Consider the following 21,216-nt stretch of genomic DNA (forward strand, 5'->3'; position numbering starts at 1 on the left):
AATAAAGTGAGCTGACAACTTTTTTTCGCTTCAACCCTACGGTGAACAGAATATCATTGCATTCATTGCATATTTTTCAAAAATAATATATGGGGTCTTCTTCCGAAAATTAACTACAATACAAATTATCTTCTGAACCGTGAGTAAAAATATGGAAAACTCACGAAAGTACCTAAATTTATATAGATTGGGTGAGCCGTTTTTGAGTGCGGTAAAAGCGAGTACCGATAAGTAAAACCAGCTGCAAATTTGTATGGCCAATTTATGAATGAATTCCATCCATAATGTGTCTGCACTTTTGCAGTTGTACATAGCATGTCTCGACATGCTCGCGGCCGGGTTTTTCACGTGAAAAAGAGGCATTAGATCCTGTAGCTGCCTTTTCTGACCCTTTTAACGTAGCGTACTACGTAGGCGAACAACACACGCTAACGCAAAGCAAAGCGATGCGGCGCGGGGTGAATCAATCCTTTGATATAGTTTGTCAAAGGACTGTCTTATTTCAAACATAGACAGAGAAAATCATACTATCTTTTGTCTTAGCACTAGTACTAGCACCCAAAAGAAAAGGATGAGTATAGTTTTTTAGGTTTCCGTACTCAAAGGGTAAAAACGGGACCCTATTACTAAGACTCCGCTGTCTCTCTGTCCGTCTGTCTGTCTGTCACCAGGCTGTATCTCATCAACCGTGATAGCTAGACAATTGAAATTTTCACAGATGATGTATTTCTGTTACCGCTATAACAACAAATACTAAAAAGTACGGAACCCTCGGTGCGCGAGTCCGACTCGCACTTGGCCGGTTTTTTGTTTTTATTTACTGACAGTTTGTGTTTGACCAACTATGCCTAATATAGAAGCGTCCTACGTGGGCGATCTCGTTGCGAACGCGAACCTTCGCTTCGCGTTCGCGTCTTTTACTTCATATGAATTATGAAGATTGAAGACGCAGTAAAAAAATTGCGGCTAGGTATGAGTCGTTGGGTGACACAAACATTTTCGCAATGGCATGATTAAATAATTCCATGAAAACATTTCAATTTTCTAATTGTTAGCAATTCCTTCGGGACCTGTAATGATGAAATTCAACGCCAACTACGCCGCCTACGCCCATCGCGCCACAGCCATTGGGTAGTTGCATTTCGACAACATGAAGAGACACACGAGGTATGTTTTGTATATTAATTAACAGTGGCATAAATTAGCAATATGTTAGGGTGTTTCTAAATGAAGGAAATAATTCAGGATTTAAAGTCCATTGTTAAACGGGTCGACTAAGCAAGATATTGCAACCGGTTAAAATGTATGGACAGTCAATTTTTTTTAAAGCCGAATAATATTCTTATTTCGTATCTTCATATTTCCTCGTTTTTTCCTTTTCCTCATTGCACCTTATTTAATTAAAATCCATTATTCCCAACAATTTAAAAAAGAGGGGGTTGGGCATATAATTATGGAAGTGTTATCGTTATCGAATATAAATGTTTAATTTAATATTTATATTTTTTTTCTTAGAGCTGAAAGCGTTGGAGAAGCTCTGCCTCCTGATTTAGAGAGCAATAAAAAACTTGAATCTCCGAAGAAAGAACCAAAACGAGGGAAAAATAATATAATAAAAGACTACCTTATAGACTACACATCAAACTCAAATCTACATGGCCTCAAGTACATCGGTGAAAAAGAGAGAACATTTGTGGAAAAGTAAGTGACTGTTTTAAAATATTCAATGAACCTTAAAGCCCCATTTAGACTGTTCAACTGCTTGCATGCGATTTTTGTTACATTGCTGTATTTGGTGAATCGTCTGAATTCATTGACTCGAATATTGCATGCAAGTTCTTGAACTGTCTAAATGGGCCTTTAACATTAAATGTAGTCTTAAGGACAGCATGTATCTGATAGATATAGCTGAATATTTCTGATGTGTTCCACTTTCACTACCCCTTGAGCTTAGAACAATCCGTTTACAAGTGCCTACCCATTTTAAATAGATTTAGGAAGTACCTAGTCCAAGCATCATGCAAATTATAACAACAAACAATTTGAAACATCATTGTCCACATTATAACTGACAATCCATAACCATATTGCAAATGCAAAGTCTTAAGACGAAAGGGGAGGACCGCCTCGAAACCTGTTTTCCCTGTATATTAACATTATTGAAGATATTTTTACTCAATTTGATGTATTTTAATCATTACTTATGCCCAACCATTTGATTTTTTAATTATTATAAGAGTTAGGAGCGAAAAACAGGTTTTATACAAAATTTTAAAACCTAACTTATAATAAAGATCCTTATAAAATATGATCCTTAACCTACGGAATATATCGACAGATTATGTGTGTGTAACGTACAGTGCACACCACGAAAGTAAAAATAGAAAAAAAAATAAACGGTCGGGCATAGCAATGATTAAAATTTAAAATACATCAAATTGTGTTAAAATATTTAACAAAATGTCAATATCCAGGGAGGAAAATGAGGACTACGTTTGTATGGAGAATCGATCGTCCCCTATCCTCTTGAACACCATGCACCGATACCGATAGTCAACACGATCACTGCGGCACCGGGCCGAAAGATCTGATACAAAATATTACACTAATTGCCGCAACGAATGTATTGCTGTAGTGCTCTTAACACAAAGACTTGAATTTAAAGTGCCTATTACCGTTTTAGGGTATTCTGGATATTCATGTTCACGTGCTGCGTGGTGCTGTGCGCGGGCCTCATACAGAAGGTGTACATCAAGTGGAATGAGAGCCCTGTCATTGTGAGCTTTGCAGAGAATCCGATGCCTGTTTGGAAGGTAAAGCAATCATGGGATAGGTACACTACGTTAGTCAGTAGTAGATCACTTTCACCAGAAGGTATTTCTCACATATTTTGTTGTCAGAACTTATAGGGTGATCACCCAAAATCCACATTAATAAACGGGAAAGACTTACTGTAATCTAATCCGTATACCTTTCCACTCCTATGCTTTCTTAGAAAAGGTGAAGTAGGTAAGACTAAACGGCAAGTAACATGGTTGAAATTGAACGAAACCTACTCCAACCATTTTTAGGGTTCCGTACCTCAAAAGGAAAAATGGAACCCTTATAGGATCACTTTGTTGTCTGTCCGTCCGTCCGTCTGTCCGTCCGTCCGTCCGTCCGTCTGTCCGTCAAGACCCTTTATCTCGGGAACGCGTAGAGGTATCGAGTTGAAATTTGAAATTGAAACCATATACCTGAGTATAGACATGAGTCTACAGCCCCTTGAAGCTGTGAAAAAATCAAAGAAGTTAACGTAAAAAAATATACGGCCATTTATGCCGCAAAAAACGTATATTTCGACACTCAACTTAAGGGAATCTAAATGTTTAGGGAACTTCTCGTTGACCTAGAACTATGAAATTCGGCAAGAATACACTACAAGTATATGTACCTATATGTACAGGGAAAAATCTATAAAACTATAAATTTGTTAAAAAAATTATAAATAGAAGTTAAATTTGTACGGAACCCTCGGTGGTAGAGTCCGAATTGCACTTGGCCGGTTTTTTTTAGTCCGCCACGAAGAAGGAAAGACACTACACTAGATGACCTATTACCGAGATTAAAAACTAAATAACTCTTGTATTAATAGATACCCTTCCCGGCTGTGACGGTGTGCTTCGAAACAAAAGCCCAGCAGTCAAAATATAACTTTACAGAAATATATCATATTTACCTCAACAATACAGGCAATGATACGATGGGGAATACCACAGAACTCACCGATGAAGAGTAAGTAAATCCTATTAAGGTCAACCGGGGTAAATACGTCACTTGAGATAAATGCGTCTTTAAAAGATTTCTTCTAAACGGAACATTTTAGAATTATTGCAACCCTCTCTGTTCGAAGTGTGGTAACTGAACTTTTAATGCAGACGGCTATAGTAGGTAGTGGTAGTTATAATATGTTGCGTTTCGAAGATATCTTCCAAAGACGCATTTATCCCGGATGACCTAATTAATTTATAAAAACGTGTGGTTTGCTATTTAAAGTTAATTTTCGACTCGAACGACACTTGAAAGCCACTTATTTTTTACCCCCGTTTCACACGGATTTGGTGCAAATAAATAGGGCGTTTTCTATAATAATAATAAATATTGAAAACCTGATTTTCACAGATCCTGGTGTTTTTGGGTTCTTTCAACTCAGAATTACTAGCATGTTCAATCCTGATGTTAAAAAAAATGTCCCACAAATTAGTACTAGGCCAAGCAATAAGAAGGTATAGAGGGAAATGCAAGGAACACAATTTTTTACTTCGTAGCTTTGTTTGGACTAGTTAGGAGATGAACATATCAAAAGTCCCTGTCATAACCCTGGTGCTGGGGGGGAAGGGGGTTTTGAAGGTTCCATTTTTCGGCTTTTCGATTATATCTCGGAAACTATGCGTCTGAGCGACTTGGCCACTTATAAAAAATGAAAAGAGATTTATTTTGTTACAAGTTTTATTCAGTCAAGTTTTTCGATATCTTGTATAGTTTTTGAGATATCCGCTCTTGAAGGTTTATTTAGGGCTCTCATTTTTATCTTGATTATCTACATCAGTAAAGCTGCTAGGCCGGGTTTGGTAAGGTTTTCGTATAAATCGGGGGTGATGAATTCATTTTTAACAATACACCTTTCCGAAGTAAAAACCTAGCCTAACCTAGTAAATAAACCTTCAAGAGCGGATATCTCAAAAACTATACAAGATATCGAAAAACTTGACTGAATAAAACTTGTAACAAATTAAATCTCTTTTCATTTTGTATAAGTGGCCAAGTCGCTCAGACGCATAGTTTCCGAGATATAATCGAAAAACCGAAAAATGGAACCTTCAAAACCCCTTTCCCCCCCCCCCAGCTCCAGGGTTATGACCGGGGACTTTTGATATGTTCATCTCCTAACTAGTCCAAACAAAGCTACGAAGTTAAAAATTGTGTTCCTTGCATTTCCCTCTATACCTTTTTTTGGGCATTTATTTCCTGTCCTATACGACAATTGTACATTCCACTATTTCCACTACGTCACGCACATACAAATGAACAATTTTTTCACACTAAAACGTGACGTAATGTAATGGACATTTTGGGACGTCTTTTTTTAATGGCGGGATGGAGAATGCTGTCGATTCTGAGTAGAATGAGCCCAAGCATGTCCAGATTTGAACGAATCAGGTTTCAATATTTATTTTAGAAAACACCCAATAAGAGATTACCTTTCTTCCTTTTTATTTAGGACAGTTTCTGCAGACAGAGACAGAGAAAAGTAGATATATTTGTTTCACTGACCCTCTTAACAGCAAAACAGCAGAAAGTGTCCGGTAATACCTAGCTGCAATAATGTATTGCTCCTTGTAAGAATGTCTTCAGTTAGCCTAGCTGTCCACCTGTATACTTCTTTCTTAGGGTTCCATACCCAAAGGGCGAGTCCGAATCTCACTTGTCCGGTTTTTTATCTATACGAAACTAATGTCAAATAAATAATCAATTATCAATTGCACATAATTTTTAGAAAATTTGTCTTTGAATACGTCTCCATGGTCTGCGATTCACATCTATCACCCGCAACTGGAAGAAAATATGGCAGTGGTGCAGACGCAGTCGACAAACTTAAAGAGGTAAATGGGTCATTCTACTTTTTACTGCAGGTTTTTACGATTTCAAACATTCGTAATGCGGTTTAACTTACACTAGCTACCTTCGCTTCGCGTTCGCGTGTTGTTCGTCTACCTACCTAGCACGCTGCGTCTGTAGTAGGTAGGTATATATGGTATACGATTTATAAAATCGTTAAATTAATGAAATTCGGGTGGACTGCCAGCGGCACTGGCGATCCTAAAGCGGTCTTCAAAACTTGGTTTTTAATACCGGTTTGTTAAGTAAAGTAAGGGATATACCTAGGTATATATAGTATAATAATACAGATCTCATAATTTTATTATATATATATATTTTCGAGTTTTATAGTTTACACACGCACTCAGCGTCGCTCTAAGTTTCACTTCGATATTCACAAATAACATTCCGATTTCTAAATAGCATTCTAAAATACAGCTGTTTACCTTACCTACTTACTAAAATGAGTCCACTTTTTGTCAAGGTGTGCCCCAACATTACCGAATCCTTTTTTGGATGCAAATGGGAAAATATAAACAGAGATTATTGTTCAGATCTGTTCTCGCCTATTTTGACTGAAGAAGGAATATGTTACACATTTAACACACTGGGAGCCGAGGAAATGTTACGATTGGATAAGTAAGTAACATTTCGGGTTGTTTTTCCAACCCTTAGGCATATTTTGGGAGGTGAGTAAGTTCGAAAACGCGTAAACATTAGGCTCTCCCATAAAAAACATCGACATCTGATCTAGATAATCTTCCAAAATGCGGTTGATCCCATAGTAAAAGTTGCTCAATGCAGGGCTCGGAACCGGTATTTTTAAAAAACCCCGAAATAGCCCAATATTTTGAATTTTTTTATGCTCATTACGTAGGACTGAATCATGTATTTAGAAAACAATTTTGCATTATTAAAACGTCCCATTAAAAATGAAATTATAAACAAAAGAACGAAAAAGAACGTAATAATACCGGTATTTTTGTATGGAGCAAATACCGGTTTCCGACCCCTGGCTCAATGTGACCTAAGCAGATATATATACAGTGTGGAAAGGTAAGTCGGGCCCTGGAGGGAAACTACCTTAAATCCTTAAGCTGGCTCATTTTACTTAAAGGAGACATTCCTTTATTTTTAAAAAGAAACAAAACTGTATTCAAAGATTTTCTAAAACTCACTTGCCTCGCCCGGGACTTGAACCTGTATACTTATTCACCTCGCAAAATATGGCAAAGGGTATTGAAAAAAAACTGTATACTGTCAACAAATTTAATTCTCCCCTAATAATTTCTGTGTTATATATAATTCTACACACCTATGTATTTTCAAGTTTACATCATGACTACGAATACCTACAAGAGGGAAACCCAAACCATACAACAACTTGGAGTTTGGATAACGGATACCCTGATGACACGCCGATAGTCACTTATCCTCATAGAGGCTCTGTAAGTACCTACGAGTAACTGCCATACACATATTAAGTGATACATTTCATCTAATTGACTTAGGGCCACTTGCACCATCCCACTAACCCGTTAACCCATTGTCAAATTGTACTGGTAACCATGGTAACTAACGGGTTACCTCGGGTTGTGGAATGGTGCAAGTGGCGCTTAATGGCACTATGCCATCGTCACTATTTCAAAAGTAGATCCATACCAATCACCGAATCCAACGCATAAACATAAAATGAACACAGAATGTGTGGTACAGGTTCATGTATTGATCATAAATGTTCCCTATTTTGAAATTTTAGGGATATGGAGCCAAAGCCGGACTGACTTTTATAATAAAGGCTTCAGAAGTAGACCTCGACTACCTTTGCAGAGGGCCAGTACAAGGATTTAAGGTTTTTATCATGTACATATTATAACTTACAGTATATAAGACGATGTGTAATGCTCTTTTAGGGCCACTTGCACCATCCCACTAACCCGGGGTTGACCCGTTAAACCGTTAATCCAGTGTCAATTTGTACTGGTAACCATGGTAACTCCAGGTTTAACCGGTTAACCCCAGGTTAGTGGGACGGTTGGGGAGGCGTCGTGGTTAGAATGCTAGCGATCACATGGCGCCTCCCGTCAACGGCAGGTGACGGAAACGCCGCTGGGGATTTTAGTGGGTATTCTCCTCCTCTCTCTCTGACTATCAGAGGGAGCCTTGGGAGGAGCGAGTCCCACATACCACCCCCCAATGGGCTTCCCCATTGCCCGGGGGGCGAGATGCGTAGTAAATGCAACCCCTGCGTCAAAAAAAAAAAAAGGTTAGTGGGATGGTGCAAGTGGCGCTAAATTGAGTTTAGTTTTTATAGAAGTTTATCTAACCTTTTGGTCGTAACAATCCGGATAGCAAATACGGGTACCTATTATTAACATGGTTCGTCTTCTTGCTGAGCCGGTATATCTAACTACCCGCACTTTTGGATTTATTATATTCGCTTTTACGTAGAGTTGCCACTCAACTGACACGCAACACTCATACCCACATTAACCATACTCAATAAATAAAACAGGCCAATTCGAGTTTTAGATTTGATCTGTTTCCGATATGATACTGATCTGTCAGTGTCAAAAGTGACATTTATTCAACCAACAACGTCACTTTTGACATGCTTTTGACACTGACAGCAGATCAGTATCATATCGGAAATAAATCAAATAACTAAAACTCGAATTTGCCTATAAGTGTAGGTACGTGAAAATGTTAAAAATCAATATATAAATATACATCATGTCAATTTTTAAAACAATTAAATATGTAGGGCAATAATTCCATATCAAGTGCCTTCTCATAGTTCAGTGGTTTTTGATTGCATTCCCTATGAGCAATACAAATGCTCGGCAAGATTCCAACCCGATTCTTTATTATGCGAAGTCATAGGAACTTAATAAGGTATTTTAATATAGTAATGATATATAGTAGTTTTTCAGAAAGAACCAATAATAAATAATAAACAGCTAATAGGTATCTCTTACTTTCAGTTTGCCCCACGTACAGTCAAGGGCATAAATATATATACATTCCCAAAGTTTCAAAAATATGTGTACACCTTAGACAATAAAGTCGTGTTCACATATTTTTGAGCCATTTGTCTAGATCGATATTTTTGCCTTCGACTGTACCTATGTTTTATCATTTGATCCCTGTTGCAAATTGCAATACACAGTTCGGCCAGTTCGACAAGGGGACGGTATACCTACATATAGGTAGCTTGTTACTATTTACTTGGTACTTAACACATACACAAATGTAGTAGTGTTGTATGTCAGGCAGTGAGGGTCCATCTTTCATTTATAGATAGGTGTAGGTGTACCTTAAAATTAACCTGTCAATTCGGTGAATCTTCACTACATAGTATAAAACAAAGTCGCTTCCTGCTGTCTGGATGGATGTCTGTCCCTATGTATGCTTAGAACTACGCAACTAATGCAACTGATTTTAATGCGTTTTTTTTAAATAGATAGTGATTCATGAGGAAGGTTTATATGTATAATACATCAGCATTGCACCCGTGCGAAGCCGGGGCGTGTCGCTAGTTGTATGTATAATATGTCTAAATAGAATTCGCAACGTGCATGCTTGGGGCACGTCTTTGCAAGCGGCAATGCTATAGTGTGCCTAATGAGAATGATGATGATGAAGGATTGCTTTGTTTTAGATTCTTCTGCATAATCCTGCGGAGCTGCCGAGGTTGTCAGTGCAGTACTTCAGGGCCCCGTTATCTCAGGAGGTCGTGGTATCGGTCAAACCTAAAATGATGACGACGTCCGATGGCTTATTGCCCTACAGTCCTAACATGCAAGTATTTAAGACATAAACACAGTGGTCAAGGATGGTCCATGACAAAGCCATCGCCATTGTGTACAGGGGCAATGGTAGGTATACAATGGCGGACGACTAGCGACTGGTCTATAGTGGTGCGCAATCGGGAAGTTGTCGGTTTTTATGACACTAAAGGAATCTTGGCGTAGGTATTCACACAGTTGCCCATGGCAGTGGCTTGGCATGACATGACCCATCGTTAGCCACTGTGTACTTACTGGGGCCTTTATACTAGTATAACTCAGTACCTATATATACTATTATTGTCTATTGTGATGGCGGTGTACGAATTCCCACCCGTCTGCACCCCACGTGACTGAGTTTGTACAAATAGGAATGACACCTTTCTTCCCATTGCACACCCTGGACAGGTGAGAATAGTTTGATTTTATTAAACTCAGCCAAACCTTCAACCACAACTAGTCAACCATATCAACTTAACTCCATCGTCTACGTATATGGATAAGTATGTTTATTTTCCAGCCGAAAATGCTATTTCCCGAGCGAGCGTTATCTGCGGTACTTCCGTGTGTACACGCAGGCCAACTGCGAGATGGAGTGTCTCAGCAACTTCACCTACGCGCGCTGCGGCTGCGTGCACTTCGGCATGGTTTGTGAGTACAGTCATTTTATGAATTAGATTATTTCAAATGGACACAACTCAAAAGCATAAGACTTGCTTGCGGTTACCACATACAGGCGCTCATTTTCTGGTAAAATACTAGACTAGTCCGTCTACTCTACCTGTACCTAGTTGTATTCTACATAATTTTGTAAGCACTGTTCACAAGAGCCTATGTGTAGATACCTAAAACTATACTTTTGTTAATTTTTCGTTGTTTGCTACAGAAACCTTATAAAATTATAGTAAGTAAACTTTATTTCTAGACGGTGAGAACATGACAGTATGCAGTGCTGGAAGCATCCAATGTGTGCAAAATGCTCAAAGTAAGTTAAACCAATGGTGTTCCAACAAAGTATATACCTATGAATGATGATGAAATTTACGTATGAAGCGTCGGTAGCTGAGCGGGAAGGCTGGCTTCAAACACGACCGTACCGTACCAATAAGTTTCTCGAGTTTCCGGTCGTTAGATATTTACCAGTTGGTTTCCAGTGAAAAAAAAATCATGAAGACACCTGCATGGGCTGCAAAGAACATCTGAAGTTTAGTATTTCTAGAATCAGTAATGTGGCTTAAGGACTTAATCTTACGCCACATTACTAATTCTAGAAATACTTCAAAATTCACGTCTTGGTTACAGAGGAGCTGGTAACAGTAGCCGCCATGAGTAGCCTGGAGAGAGATTCGGCAGACAACAGCAGCGTGATAGACGAAAACGCGCGCAATATAGCCATGCGCTGCATGTGCATGCCGGCGTGCACCTCCATCGAGTACGAGGCTGAAACCTCGCAGGCCGACTTTGACTGGAGGGCTATATTCACCAGCTTCAAATCCGACATACCGCCGGAACTAGATGAGTACGTTTTTTGTAAAGATAATCGTAGAACCCGCCTTTAATCTAAATCTACGTCTATGAGTCAGAGGTGGATGATTCGTTATGTTTACAGTGGAAGGTATAAATATATAGGTCTTCTACCGTCAACACAGGTCACCCCGGAAGCCTTAACTAACTTATTTAACATGATCACGAAAACACATCGCGAAAACAACACTACCTAATTACCTAAATACTCCAATGCTAGTCTAGTAAGTTATGGGGGTCCGTACAAAAATTTTTGTTGGTTGAAAATTTTCTTTGTCACATTTTACTCATTTTAGAGACGACTAGCACATACACCAGAGCACGTATATACAATGCTATATTGCATTATTAAAACCGATATTCAACATAGCGAGCAACAGTTTCTTAGCAACAACATTACTCTCTACATAAACAAGCAATTCCAAAAATAATCAGTATTGTTATATTCTTACAGCACATACATGACACGCATATTCATCTTCTTCAAAGAGGCGCAGTTCATCACTTCCCGCCGCTCCGAGCTGTACGGCCCCACGGACTTCCTCGCCAACTGCGGCGGCTTGCTCGGGCTGTTCATGGGTTTCTCCATTCTCAGCGTTGTTGAGATACTGTACTTTCTCAGTTTACGGTAGGCTAAAGTCGTTATAATAATTAGTAATTACCTACTTGGCTAGTGGCTACCTACCTACAACTTCACGCGAGTTGTCACATTGGCTGTTAACAGCCACTGGGTAGAAAGCGGCGCACACCTCTCGACACCCCTGAGCCGCTCACACCGGTGTTACCCTTGAGCCATCCTAGATGACGCTTTTTGTAGGGGCCCATCTTGTGAGGGCGAGTCACCGTTTGCCGGAAATAAAATTGCATACTGTTTTATTAGGCAGGCGTCTGGTACTACTACTACTACTACTACTACTACTACTACTACTACTACTACTACTACTACTACTACTACTACTACTACTACTACTACTACTACTTAGTCCATCGCTTTCACCCAATAACCTACTTCATTTTAGATTCCATCAACTCTCAATAGTACTTACACCCTGGCGGGTGCTGCCTCTAGCGTGGTAACCTGTTAGGCTGTTAGAGTAGAGAGTCCTTATTATGGTTAGCAACAATGTGCTATAATTATACCTTTTGCTTGAAAACGACACGTTTAAACAATAAAAATATCATGTCTAAATTTCAGTGACAAAGTTCTAAGTATAGTCTAAATGATCATTCCAAAGGGTAAAAACGGGACCCTATTACTAAGACTCCACCGCCTGTCTGCCTGTCTGTCTGTCACCAGGCTGTATCTCATGAGCCATAATAGCTATTATAGACAGTTGAAATTTTCACAGATGATGTTTATATTTCTGTTGCCGCTATAACAACAAATACTAAAAAGTACGGAACCCTCGGTGGGCAAGTCCGACTCGCACTTGTCCGTTTTTTTTAATGATTGCATCATTCTACAATAATATTTTCTTTTTCAGGATAATCTGCCTGTTTTGGAAAAGGCGAGCTCATAAACGCGTGGCTGATAAACCCAAGACCAAACTGGAACATCCTTACATTGATTAGAAATTGGAGACTCACTATCACTATTTTGAACCTTAAAAGCGTGTGCACTGCTACACTGAATTCAAGTTGAATGTTATGATATGATTGTTCTTTCGTTCTCTGTCATACCTTCGAAGCAGCTCGCAGCCGGGGCGGGTTGCGTTCGTTTATATTTTTACGCTCGTAACCATAATATGAATAATGAGATGCATATATTAATCGTTGACTGTTAATACTGCCGGCAAGAATTTCTAAAAGAAAGACTAATTTACAAAGAAAAAACTCGATTGCTTCTCGTAAATAATCCGCAGTGGAACAGCAAACCTCATTATCCAATCATCCTTATCTAGGAAGGAAAAGTGAACTACTTAGGCCCCATTCGCACGAGAGCTTAAAAAGCGTTGCGTGTGTGACGCACCCATAAGTAAGAGCGAGAAAGAGATATCTTCAAAATCGAAACAAAGCAGGCATCTACATATTACTTTAATGTTCCATAAGTATATCTACTTATTCGTATTTTTTGTAGCATAGGTATTAAATAAATTAAACATATTCTTTATTAATTACACATTCTTTTATTTATTCTAAACCGTGCTGACACCCCGAGATTTCTTCTTTGGCGCGTAGCCGATTCTATTATGGATTTCCTCCTGAGTCTTGGTTCCCGGACAAAGAGGTTTTGTCGTGTCTTCCTGCATTTCTGCTGTTGAAGAGTTACTGCTGCCCTGATCTCGTCGCATCGTTTCATATTCTTGTAAATCGTCAAGTTTTAAAGTAATTTCTGTCAACGGTCGTCGAATCATGTTGAACTGAAATAAATAAATAAACTGACCAGTGTTGCCAACTTGGCATAAATGGTGCCAGATCTGGCATAAATTCACACCCTTTGGCATCAAAATTTTCCATTTGGCATCTGACATAATTTTTAGCACAATTTAGTGAATGAAGTGAATTATGTCCCTAAGCCAAGTTTGAAACCTACATGGCAATGATAGATATTCCATGCCACAACCGTCAAAAGTCCGCTCCACACACGAGTGTGCATAGGGGCTAAAGGAAATTTTATACATACGAGAAATAGAGAATATTACGCGAAACTCTGCGTAGGTGGCGCCAGTACCACAATATGAGGGTCTATCGCGAAACAAGAAAATCGAAATTTCGTTATCTAACATCTCTGTCACTCTTGCATATTTGAACGATAAAAAGGCTGATAGCTAAATTAACGATTTGTGTTTCCCGGTATGTATAAGTTACTCTATGGTTTACTATAAAGGTTAGTGCTGCACTCTGGTGGCAGAACATTGCAGTAATATCCCAAGAGTTAGACCTCGAGTCTGCAACAGCATTCGCAGTACAAGTGTTATACCTATATATACGTCATAATTTCATAGAAGTTTGACGTTTAAAATAACGCACTGGCCATGGAGACTATAATATAAAGGAGCCAAATCTCTATGTATGAAAAGTGTCCATCAAAAAACAGTAATTAGGCGTCGCCACCATACACCGAAATACTACCAAAAACAACCTACGTAATTTGGTCGGGTTATTTGTTGCTTTATATGGTTCATGTTATACTCATGTCCCAGAGCCTAACTAGCGCCAACGGAGAGATTAGGAACTATTATTTAAAGCTGAAAGCGGTCACTTTTGCAACAATTCTGCCATAAGAGATTGGCATCCTTTCTATACCATCCATAGCACTGCCTGTGCTATCAAAATCGTTGCACTTATCTTGGTTTAACTTTTAGTGTAATAAAATTATTTCCATTAAACCTATTCCCATAAAACTATCAGGATCGCGTTTTATTAAACTACCATTAAGATATGTTTATATTTCTAACAAATGTGGTTGTTAGAAAGAGAGGACTTGTTGCGTTATAAAACGCGAGTCTACCGGTTTGATTGATAAAAATAAAACGGTCCGGTAGTGCAAGCACAGCTTAAGTTAAAAATATATTTATGTATGGCAATACTAATAGTTTCATTGTGTTGGTAGCATTGTTTAATGCCGTCTATAGTCTATGGTTCACAAACGCTAGTGAAGTACATACATGTTAAAAGTCTAGTATGTCGATATCAATATATTAATTATTACACTGTAATCATTTATTTAAGGCCCGTTAGAGAGTAATATGTCTAGCCGGCCTAAAATAATCGCAGTTATCCTCTAGACTAGAGATTTAAACAATAAAAGTACAACCCTCATATCCGTACATAAGTACATATTGTCCAATCAACCTCAGAATCATTACGCTTGTAGGTTGCAGGTCCATATTTTACTGTTCTTATAGTACGACATTATTTTTTATTACGGGAATAAAGTATGACGGAGGTAGACTTATTTAAGGCGGAAATTATTATTAATTATTGGAAGCTATCAAAAAAAATATGGCGACACAAATATAAAATAGATAAAATGGATGCAGTAACAAAACACATTGTAATTAATAAACGTAATTAAAGAATATAATACTAAACGTAATCTTTAGTCATTTGGCACGTCGACACTTCACTTCCCCACACTATTCTTTTCAAATGCGTAATAGGTCGCCATCTTGAATGACGAACTCGGTGACGTCGTTGTAGTTACACGTCAATCGTGCACATATTTCTTTTAACCACGGTTATAACAAGTTTAAAATATAAGAAAACTTACCTAGTGTGTTGTTTAATTAATTAAATCTTTACAAATCCCACCAAAATGCTGTATTTAGAAGATTATTTGGAAAGTAAGTTGCCTTTGTTCTTTACGCCCTAAAATGACAGAAGCTTTTCCATTGGTTGGCAGCACTGTTAGGAAAAAAATATGGCTCTGGCGCGCAAGACAAAGTTTTTTTACGTTATTGTTTTATTATTTTTATTTAACTTACCTTATAACATAAGTATAAGTAACGTATGCTTAGTTGATACACGACGTTAATTAAATACTTAACGATGGTCTACACAAATAGAAAAGCTTTGCAATATAGAATACTTTGGTAATACTTTATAATACATGATTTTGCATTATAGTTATTTTAAAATTTTACAGTGATCGAACATCTTCCTCAAGAATTGAGAGATCGATTTACAGAAATGCGTGAAATGGATTTATCCGTGCAAAGTAAGTACATAAATACTTTATGAAGATAATAGTTATTTGTTATGCAAGGCTGCAAAGTGGTTATTTGGCGTGAGTGTTGAAATTGAAAGCTGAGCGAGCGAAGGAATCTAAGATGAACCACGAGCGAAGCGAATGGTTCAAAAATAGATTCCTGAGCGTAGCGAGGCTTTCAAATAATTTTGCAGCCGTGTGGAACACACAACTTTTCACCTCACTACAGCCAGGAAAATGCGAGATGCAAGAAAAAAAAACTAAAGATAAAAACAAACATATTTATATTGTATTGAATTGAATATTTAATTTTGCCCTCTATTTAACATATCAAATTTAAGACATAACACTCAAATCCAATAAAAATAAAGAAGAGAAAAGCACACATATTCATCGTGTTCGAAATTCAAATGACTTTTGCACGCTAGCGGATAAAATAGACTTTTGCATGCAGATTTCGCGCTATAAGCTGAGGTTTTCTGAGCGAGCGAGTTGACAAAAATATTTTTCGAGTCAAATTTTACCACAATGTAGACTATGATTTTTACACGGTACATTTTTATTATAGACAATATGGATACTCTGGAAAAACGGGTTCGGACTTTATTTGGTGGTTGTCGCAGAGGAGAGGTAGACACCGAACAGGCCAACACAGAGTTCTCTGATATAAAGCGAGGTTACAACAAGACTCTTGAAGAAGCTGATGAAAAAGTTACATTAGCTAACCAGATGTCAGAACTAGTGGACCGCTATTTAAGACGACTAGGTGTGTATAATATAAATCCTACCCTATTTCATTTGTAAATTTTAGCATGTTTTAACACATTGAATTACACGCTTGTAATTTTGCATACTAAAATCGGTAATATGTGCCCGGAACATCAGCGAAAGGTTAGAGTTACTTGCTGTTTATAATATTGTCTTCGGTTACCACGATAGTTACTCATGTTACTCATGTGTTTGTAGTTTTTCCTCAGTCACCCGTTGACCACGAACGCTGTAAAGGGTTCGAAACATCGGGATGTATTATAAATTCAATATACGCGATATAATCCGTTTTCATAGTTTTATTACTTGCTGTTTGTTTAATACGCTGTAATTTTGATCAACAGACACAGAACTGCATAAATTCAAGTGCGAGCTGGAGGCGGACAACAAAGGGATCACAGAACTGTTGGAGAAGAGGTCACTGGAGCTTGACGTCAACACCAACCACACCAGCACATCCAACAACAACCATTACAAGGATAGCAGGTGACTAAAGATAATTAATAAAGAGTAAATTGGTTAAAAGCACTTGCATTGCAGTAAAGTCGAAAAAAAAATGGCAAAAAAATCACGTTTGTTGTATGGGAGCCCCACTTAAATATTTATTTTATTCTGTTTTTAGTATTTGTTGTTATAGCGCCAACAGAACAACAAACACACACACACACATCACATCATCTGTGAAAATTTCAGCTGTCTAGCTATCATGGTTCATGAGATACAGCCTGGTGACAGACGAACGGACAACAGAATCTTAGTAATAGGGTCCCGTTTTTACCCTTTGGGTACGGAACCCTAAAAATGTGCTCATGCTGGTAGGTCATTGAAATGTTAAGGAGTCTAAAGTAGGGACTTCCACATATTTTTCAGAAGGGACTTTTTTTCCAAAAAATTACTGTTTTCAGTCTCTGGTTTATCATAAACCACACTATCCCTGTTGTCAAAGTAATTAATTGTAAATTGTAATTAAGTAATAATTAATTGTATCTAACATAGTTTTAAGTTCCTGCATGTTCGACTAACCTGTTATGGATTTCTGTGGTCCGAAATAAATGATTTTTATTTTTATTTTTTTATTTAAAGTAATAATTTAAGTATTTATATAATATAATAATAATAGCCTTTATTTCAGACAAGTGTTTTGTAAGTACAATTTGTTAACATATATGTATATATATATCTATCTGATCTATCTATCTATCTATCTGATAAAGTTAGAAATATAGATATAAAGAAATGTACTAAAACAAAAGATATTACTACAACAATTAAGAAGTTAAAATGGAAATGGGCAGGTCACACAATTAGAGGTAGAGAAAAGTGGTCTAAGGCAATAATGTACTGGTTTACTAGAGACAAAAAGAGGAAGCATGGCAGGCCAAGAAGAAGATGGGATGATGAGATTAAGAGCGCAACAGGAGGTTGCTGGACTACAATAACAAAAGATAGGGATAAATGGAAAGAGTTTGCTGGACTACAATAACAAAAGATAGGGATAAATGGAAAGAGTTAGGGGAGGCCTTTGCCTACAAAAGGCATACAGATTTATATAATAATAAGTATTTAAGTTTTTTTTGGTAGTGTATGTTACATTTTAGGTTTCCTAAGGCCCAAGGTCCTACCTATAGTACTTCTTCAGTTCGATGAAATTTAAATCCTATTCAATAGGAACAGAGTCGCTTTTGCTTTGTTTCGTTTCTATTTTCCAACAACGCAAAATCAACTCTATTTCCTACACTTTAATCTCAAATTCAAATTTCAGTGACTAATTGTGGATTTTTCATTTGTATGGCTGGGCCTTAGGAGGATAAGTGTCTTTGTTCATTAATTTAAGGGTTGGCAAGGAATCGCCAAGACTGTGCTTTCTGTTGTCAATAATATAATGGATATAAAGATGGAATACTGTAAAGAGAAAACATATATAGTAATACAAAACTGATAGAAGAGAACAAATCTGAGCCTAAGTGTTGCGGTGCCTGCCGCAAATTAAATACAGACACTGGTTTGTTCCAGCGCTACTGCGAACACCAATGTTCGCAAATTGCGGGCGTCTTTCTCTTTTACTCCAATAAAGGCGTAATTAGATTAGAGTGACAGAGAAAGATGCTCGCAATGGGATTGGCCGGTCGAAGTATTTAGCAGATGGCGCCAGCATAGCTTGCCCTGTCAATCCCTATAGAATTGTGTCAAATTCTTGTTTTTAGGGTTCCGTACCCAAGGGGTAAAAACGTGACCCTATTACTAAGACTCCGCTGTCCGTCTGTCTGTCTGTCACCAGGCTGTATCTCATGAACCGTGATAGCTAGACAGTTGAAATTTTCACAGAAGATGTATTTCTGTTGCCGCTATAACAACAAATACTAAAAAGTACGGAACCCTCGGTGCGCGAGTCCGGCTCGCACTTGGCCGGTTTTTATTTTAATATAAATTTTATGCCTTGGATGCCCGCCCTTTAAGCCAAATCTCATAGAATTCAACTAGAGAAAGGGGCAAGCTATCCAAACCTATGCCATATATGGCGTCTATGCTATGGCGCCATCTATGCAAACCTTGGACAGTTGCCCACCCTATTCGCAGTGTTCGCGGTAGGCCTTCTGGGCCTTGGTCAGTTTTTCTTTCATATATGTATGATATTTATTTGAGTTAATGACACAAATGTATCCGGCAGGTACCGGTTCCGCGAGAAGCGCCGCGAAAGCTGGGGCTCGCGCGAGTCGCGCGCCGTGGCGGCCGGCAACAGCCTGTCCCGGACCGACACCGCTATACAAGTACGTATATACCTATATTATACTTTTAACTAATGCCATAGAGTAACTTATACTAGAGCGGTACTGTCATAGTAAATTTTTGTAACCCCAGTAAATTCACTGCCATCTGTCGACACACTTTAAAACTAAAAATGAAGATTTATAAAAATACGATAAAATGTATTTAAATATGGATAAATGATTTTTTTTATTTGCATTAATTATTTTTATGATTTTGACCCATGTTCTTTCACTGATATGCGTTAAAATTATAAATAACAAACGAAACCGTCAACGCCCTCTATACGAGTGTAGGCCAAAACTAGTGGCGCCCTCTGATCGAGAATCAAATTTTCGTGATTTTCGAGGCACGTTTTTTCGTTAGACTGTATCCATCTATTACGGAGTTATATCTATCTTTGCCAATGCATATTCCAGGGGTCACCAAATGTCGGTCAGCACTGCGGTGCCGGACTACCGACCAATTTTTTTATTTTTATTATTTATCTCATAGGTAGATCAGGTGGGATCGTGGTCAAACGCCTGCCTATTCATCATAAAAAATATATACATATATTTAATAAACTTGAGTAGAAACGGACCGCGATGGTCATTTTATTTTAAAAACCGCACCCGTGAAGAAACTAATTGCTTACCCCTGGCCTATTGGGTAAATATTTACTTCTAGCGATTACAACAGGTTTACAAGTAAATAGTTAGTTGGTTCTAAAATAAATCATGTGATTTAGGTGTAATCATCATCTTAGAAGAAAAAAATTAGAAGCTGCTGTACCTAATTTAAATTTTAACAAGTCTGCGAACGATGCTATTAAGCTTAGAATAAATTTAAAAGTGGAAAAATTACTGCCTTGGGTTAGACTTGAACTCACGGCTCTGGCTCTGCTGTTTCTAATGTTTTATTGTTATTTATAAGCATAATCTAATAAAAATTGTATGACTTATAATGTGTTTTTTTTTAATATTTTTTTTTTGTGTTCAATAACAATTTTGTTTACAGAATGCATTGGGTCGCGATTCGTATTCCTTGGGTCAAGCCACAAACGCTATAGCTGCAGCGGCTAGCCAGGCTATCGCGGCCACGCAACAGGTAATATATTAATATTTTGTTATTTAATACAAAAAGTGGTCGTTTAGTCCTGTAGTGCTCCATTTTTACAAGATTATATGCTTGGTTAGTTATTAAATTATATTATAAAATGTCTAACATTGTAACCACACGCTTGTAATCAGGAAGGAACTGGCTCTTGAGACACAGGGAAACCTACTTCGAGAGCCAGGAACCAATGTTAAGTAATAATTTAAAGTTGCAACAAAGTTTTTTTTTTTTTTTTGTTAGTATGGAGAGTCAAATATGATATAAGTTATGCCTATGAAAGACTATTGACAATGCGACTTTATGATGACATCAAGCTGATATGATGGAAACCCAACTTCACAGAACTGATCAAACATCGTAAACTCAATTAGTTTGGGTTTGTGAGAATGGTTCGATAGTAGTTGCTTGTTATTAAAAAAACCGGCCAAGTGCGAGTCGGTTCGATAGTAGTTGCTTGTTATTAAAAAAACCGGCCAAGTGCGAGTCGAACTTGCGCACGAAGGGTTCCGTACCATTACGCAAAAAAACACGTATGCTGTATGGCCTGTATGGGAGCCCCACTTAAATATTTATTTTATTCTGTTTTTAGTATTTGTTATTATAGCGGCAACAGAAATACATCATCTGTGAAAATTTCAACTTTCTGCTATCACGGTTCATGAGATACAGCCTGGTGACAGACGGACAGTGGAGTCTTAGTAATCGGCTCCCGTTTTTACCCTTTTGGCGCGGAACCCTAAAAAGTATGAAGCAGCGACGTCGTCGTACGACCACGCATGCCCCGCTGCCAAGACAGATTCGATGTAGATGGCGCCACACCGCCGACCCATAAATTATGTGGTAACTGTAAAAAGTAGAAGTTTGTCAATCCAGTGACTACAAAACATAATATAATTATATAGTTTGTCAAAGGACTCTCTCATTTCAAACATAGACAGAGAGAATCATACTATCTTTGTCTTACACTAGTACTAGCACCCA

The 21,216-nt window shown here is 37.9% G+C and overlaps 2 protein-coding genes across 2 annotated transcripts in view; both read left to right on the plus strand.

The window, feature by feature from the left end:
* Nucleotides 1-1,009: 1,009 nt before the first annotated feature.
* LOC134746606 (pickpocket protein 28) lies at nt 1,010-12,985 on the plus strand. Its single transcript, XM_063681034.1, has 14 exons — nt 1,010-1,167; nt 1,516-1,701; nt 2,684-2,813; nt 3,635-3,774; nt 5,537-5,642; nt 6,125-6,279; nt 6,971-7,088; nt 7,400-7,492; nt 9,302-9,441; nt 9,949-10,079; nt 10,354-10,413; nt 10,731-10,947; nt 11,407-11,580; nt 12,437-12,985. Exons 1-14 carry the CDS (start codon nt 1,151-1,153, stop codon nt 12,522-12,524), a joined length of 1,755 nt encoding a protein of 584 aa, XP_063537104.1. The 5' UTR covers nt 1,010-1,150; the 3' UTR covers nt 12,525-12,985.
* A 2,051-nt stretch (nt 12,986-15,036) lies between these two features.
* The window catches only part of LOC134746607 (inhibitor of growth protein 3), a 12,594-nt gene continuing 6,414 nt past the window's right edge, over nt 15,037-21,216 (plus strand). The window contains exons 1-6 of the mRNA XM_063681035.1: nt 15,037-15,238; nt 15,541-15,612; nt 16,172-16,369; nt 16,716-16,857; nt 19,040-19,139; nt 20,137-20,226. Of these exons, the coding sequence (XP_063537105.1) occupies nt 15,211-15,238; nt 15,541-15,612; nt 16,172-16,369; nt 16,716-16,857; nt 19,040-19,139; nt 20,137-20,226 (630 nt within the window). The 5' untranslated portion in view covers nt 15,037-15,210. The remainder of the gene's footprint in view (nt 15,239-15,540; nt 15,613-16,171; nt 16,370-16,715; nt 16,858-19,039; nt 19,140-20,136; nt 20,227-21,216) is intronic.

This window comes from Cydia strobilella, chromosome 13 (assembly GCF_947568885.1).
Source record: "Cydia strobilella chromosome 13, ilCydStro3.1, whole genome shotgun sequence".
Taxonomy (NCBI): Eukaryota; Metazoa; Arthropoda; class Insecta; order Lepidoptera; family Tortricidae; genus Cydia; species Cydia strobilella.

Coding starts and splice junctions, on each gene's coding strand:
- LOC134746606 (XM_063681034.1), top strand. Junction 10,414..10,730: donor ATGTGTGCAAAATGCTCAAA/GTAAGTTAAACC, acceptor TCTTGGTTACAG/AGGAGCTGGTAACAGTAGCC. Junction 10,948..11,406: donor ATACCGCCGGAACTAGATGA/GTACGTTTTTTG, acceptor ATATTCTTACAG/CACATACATGACACGCATAT.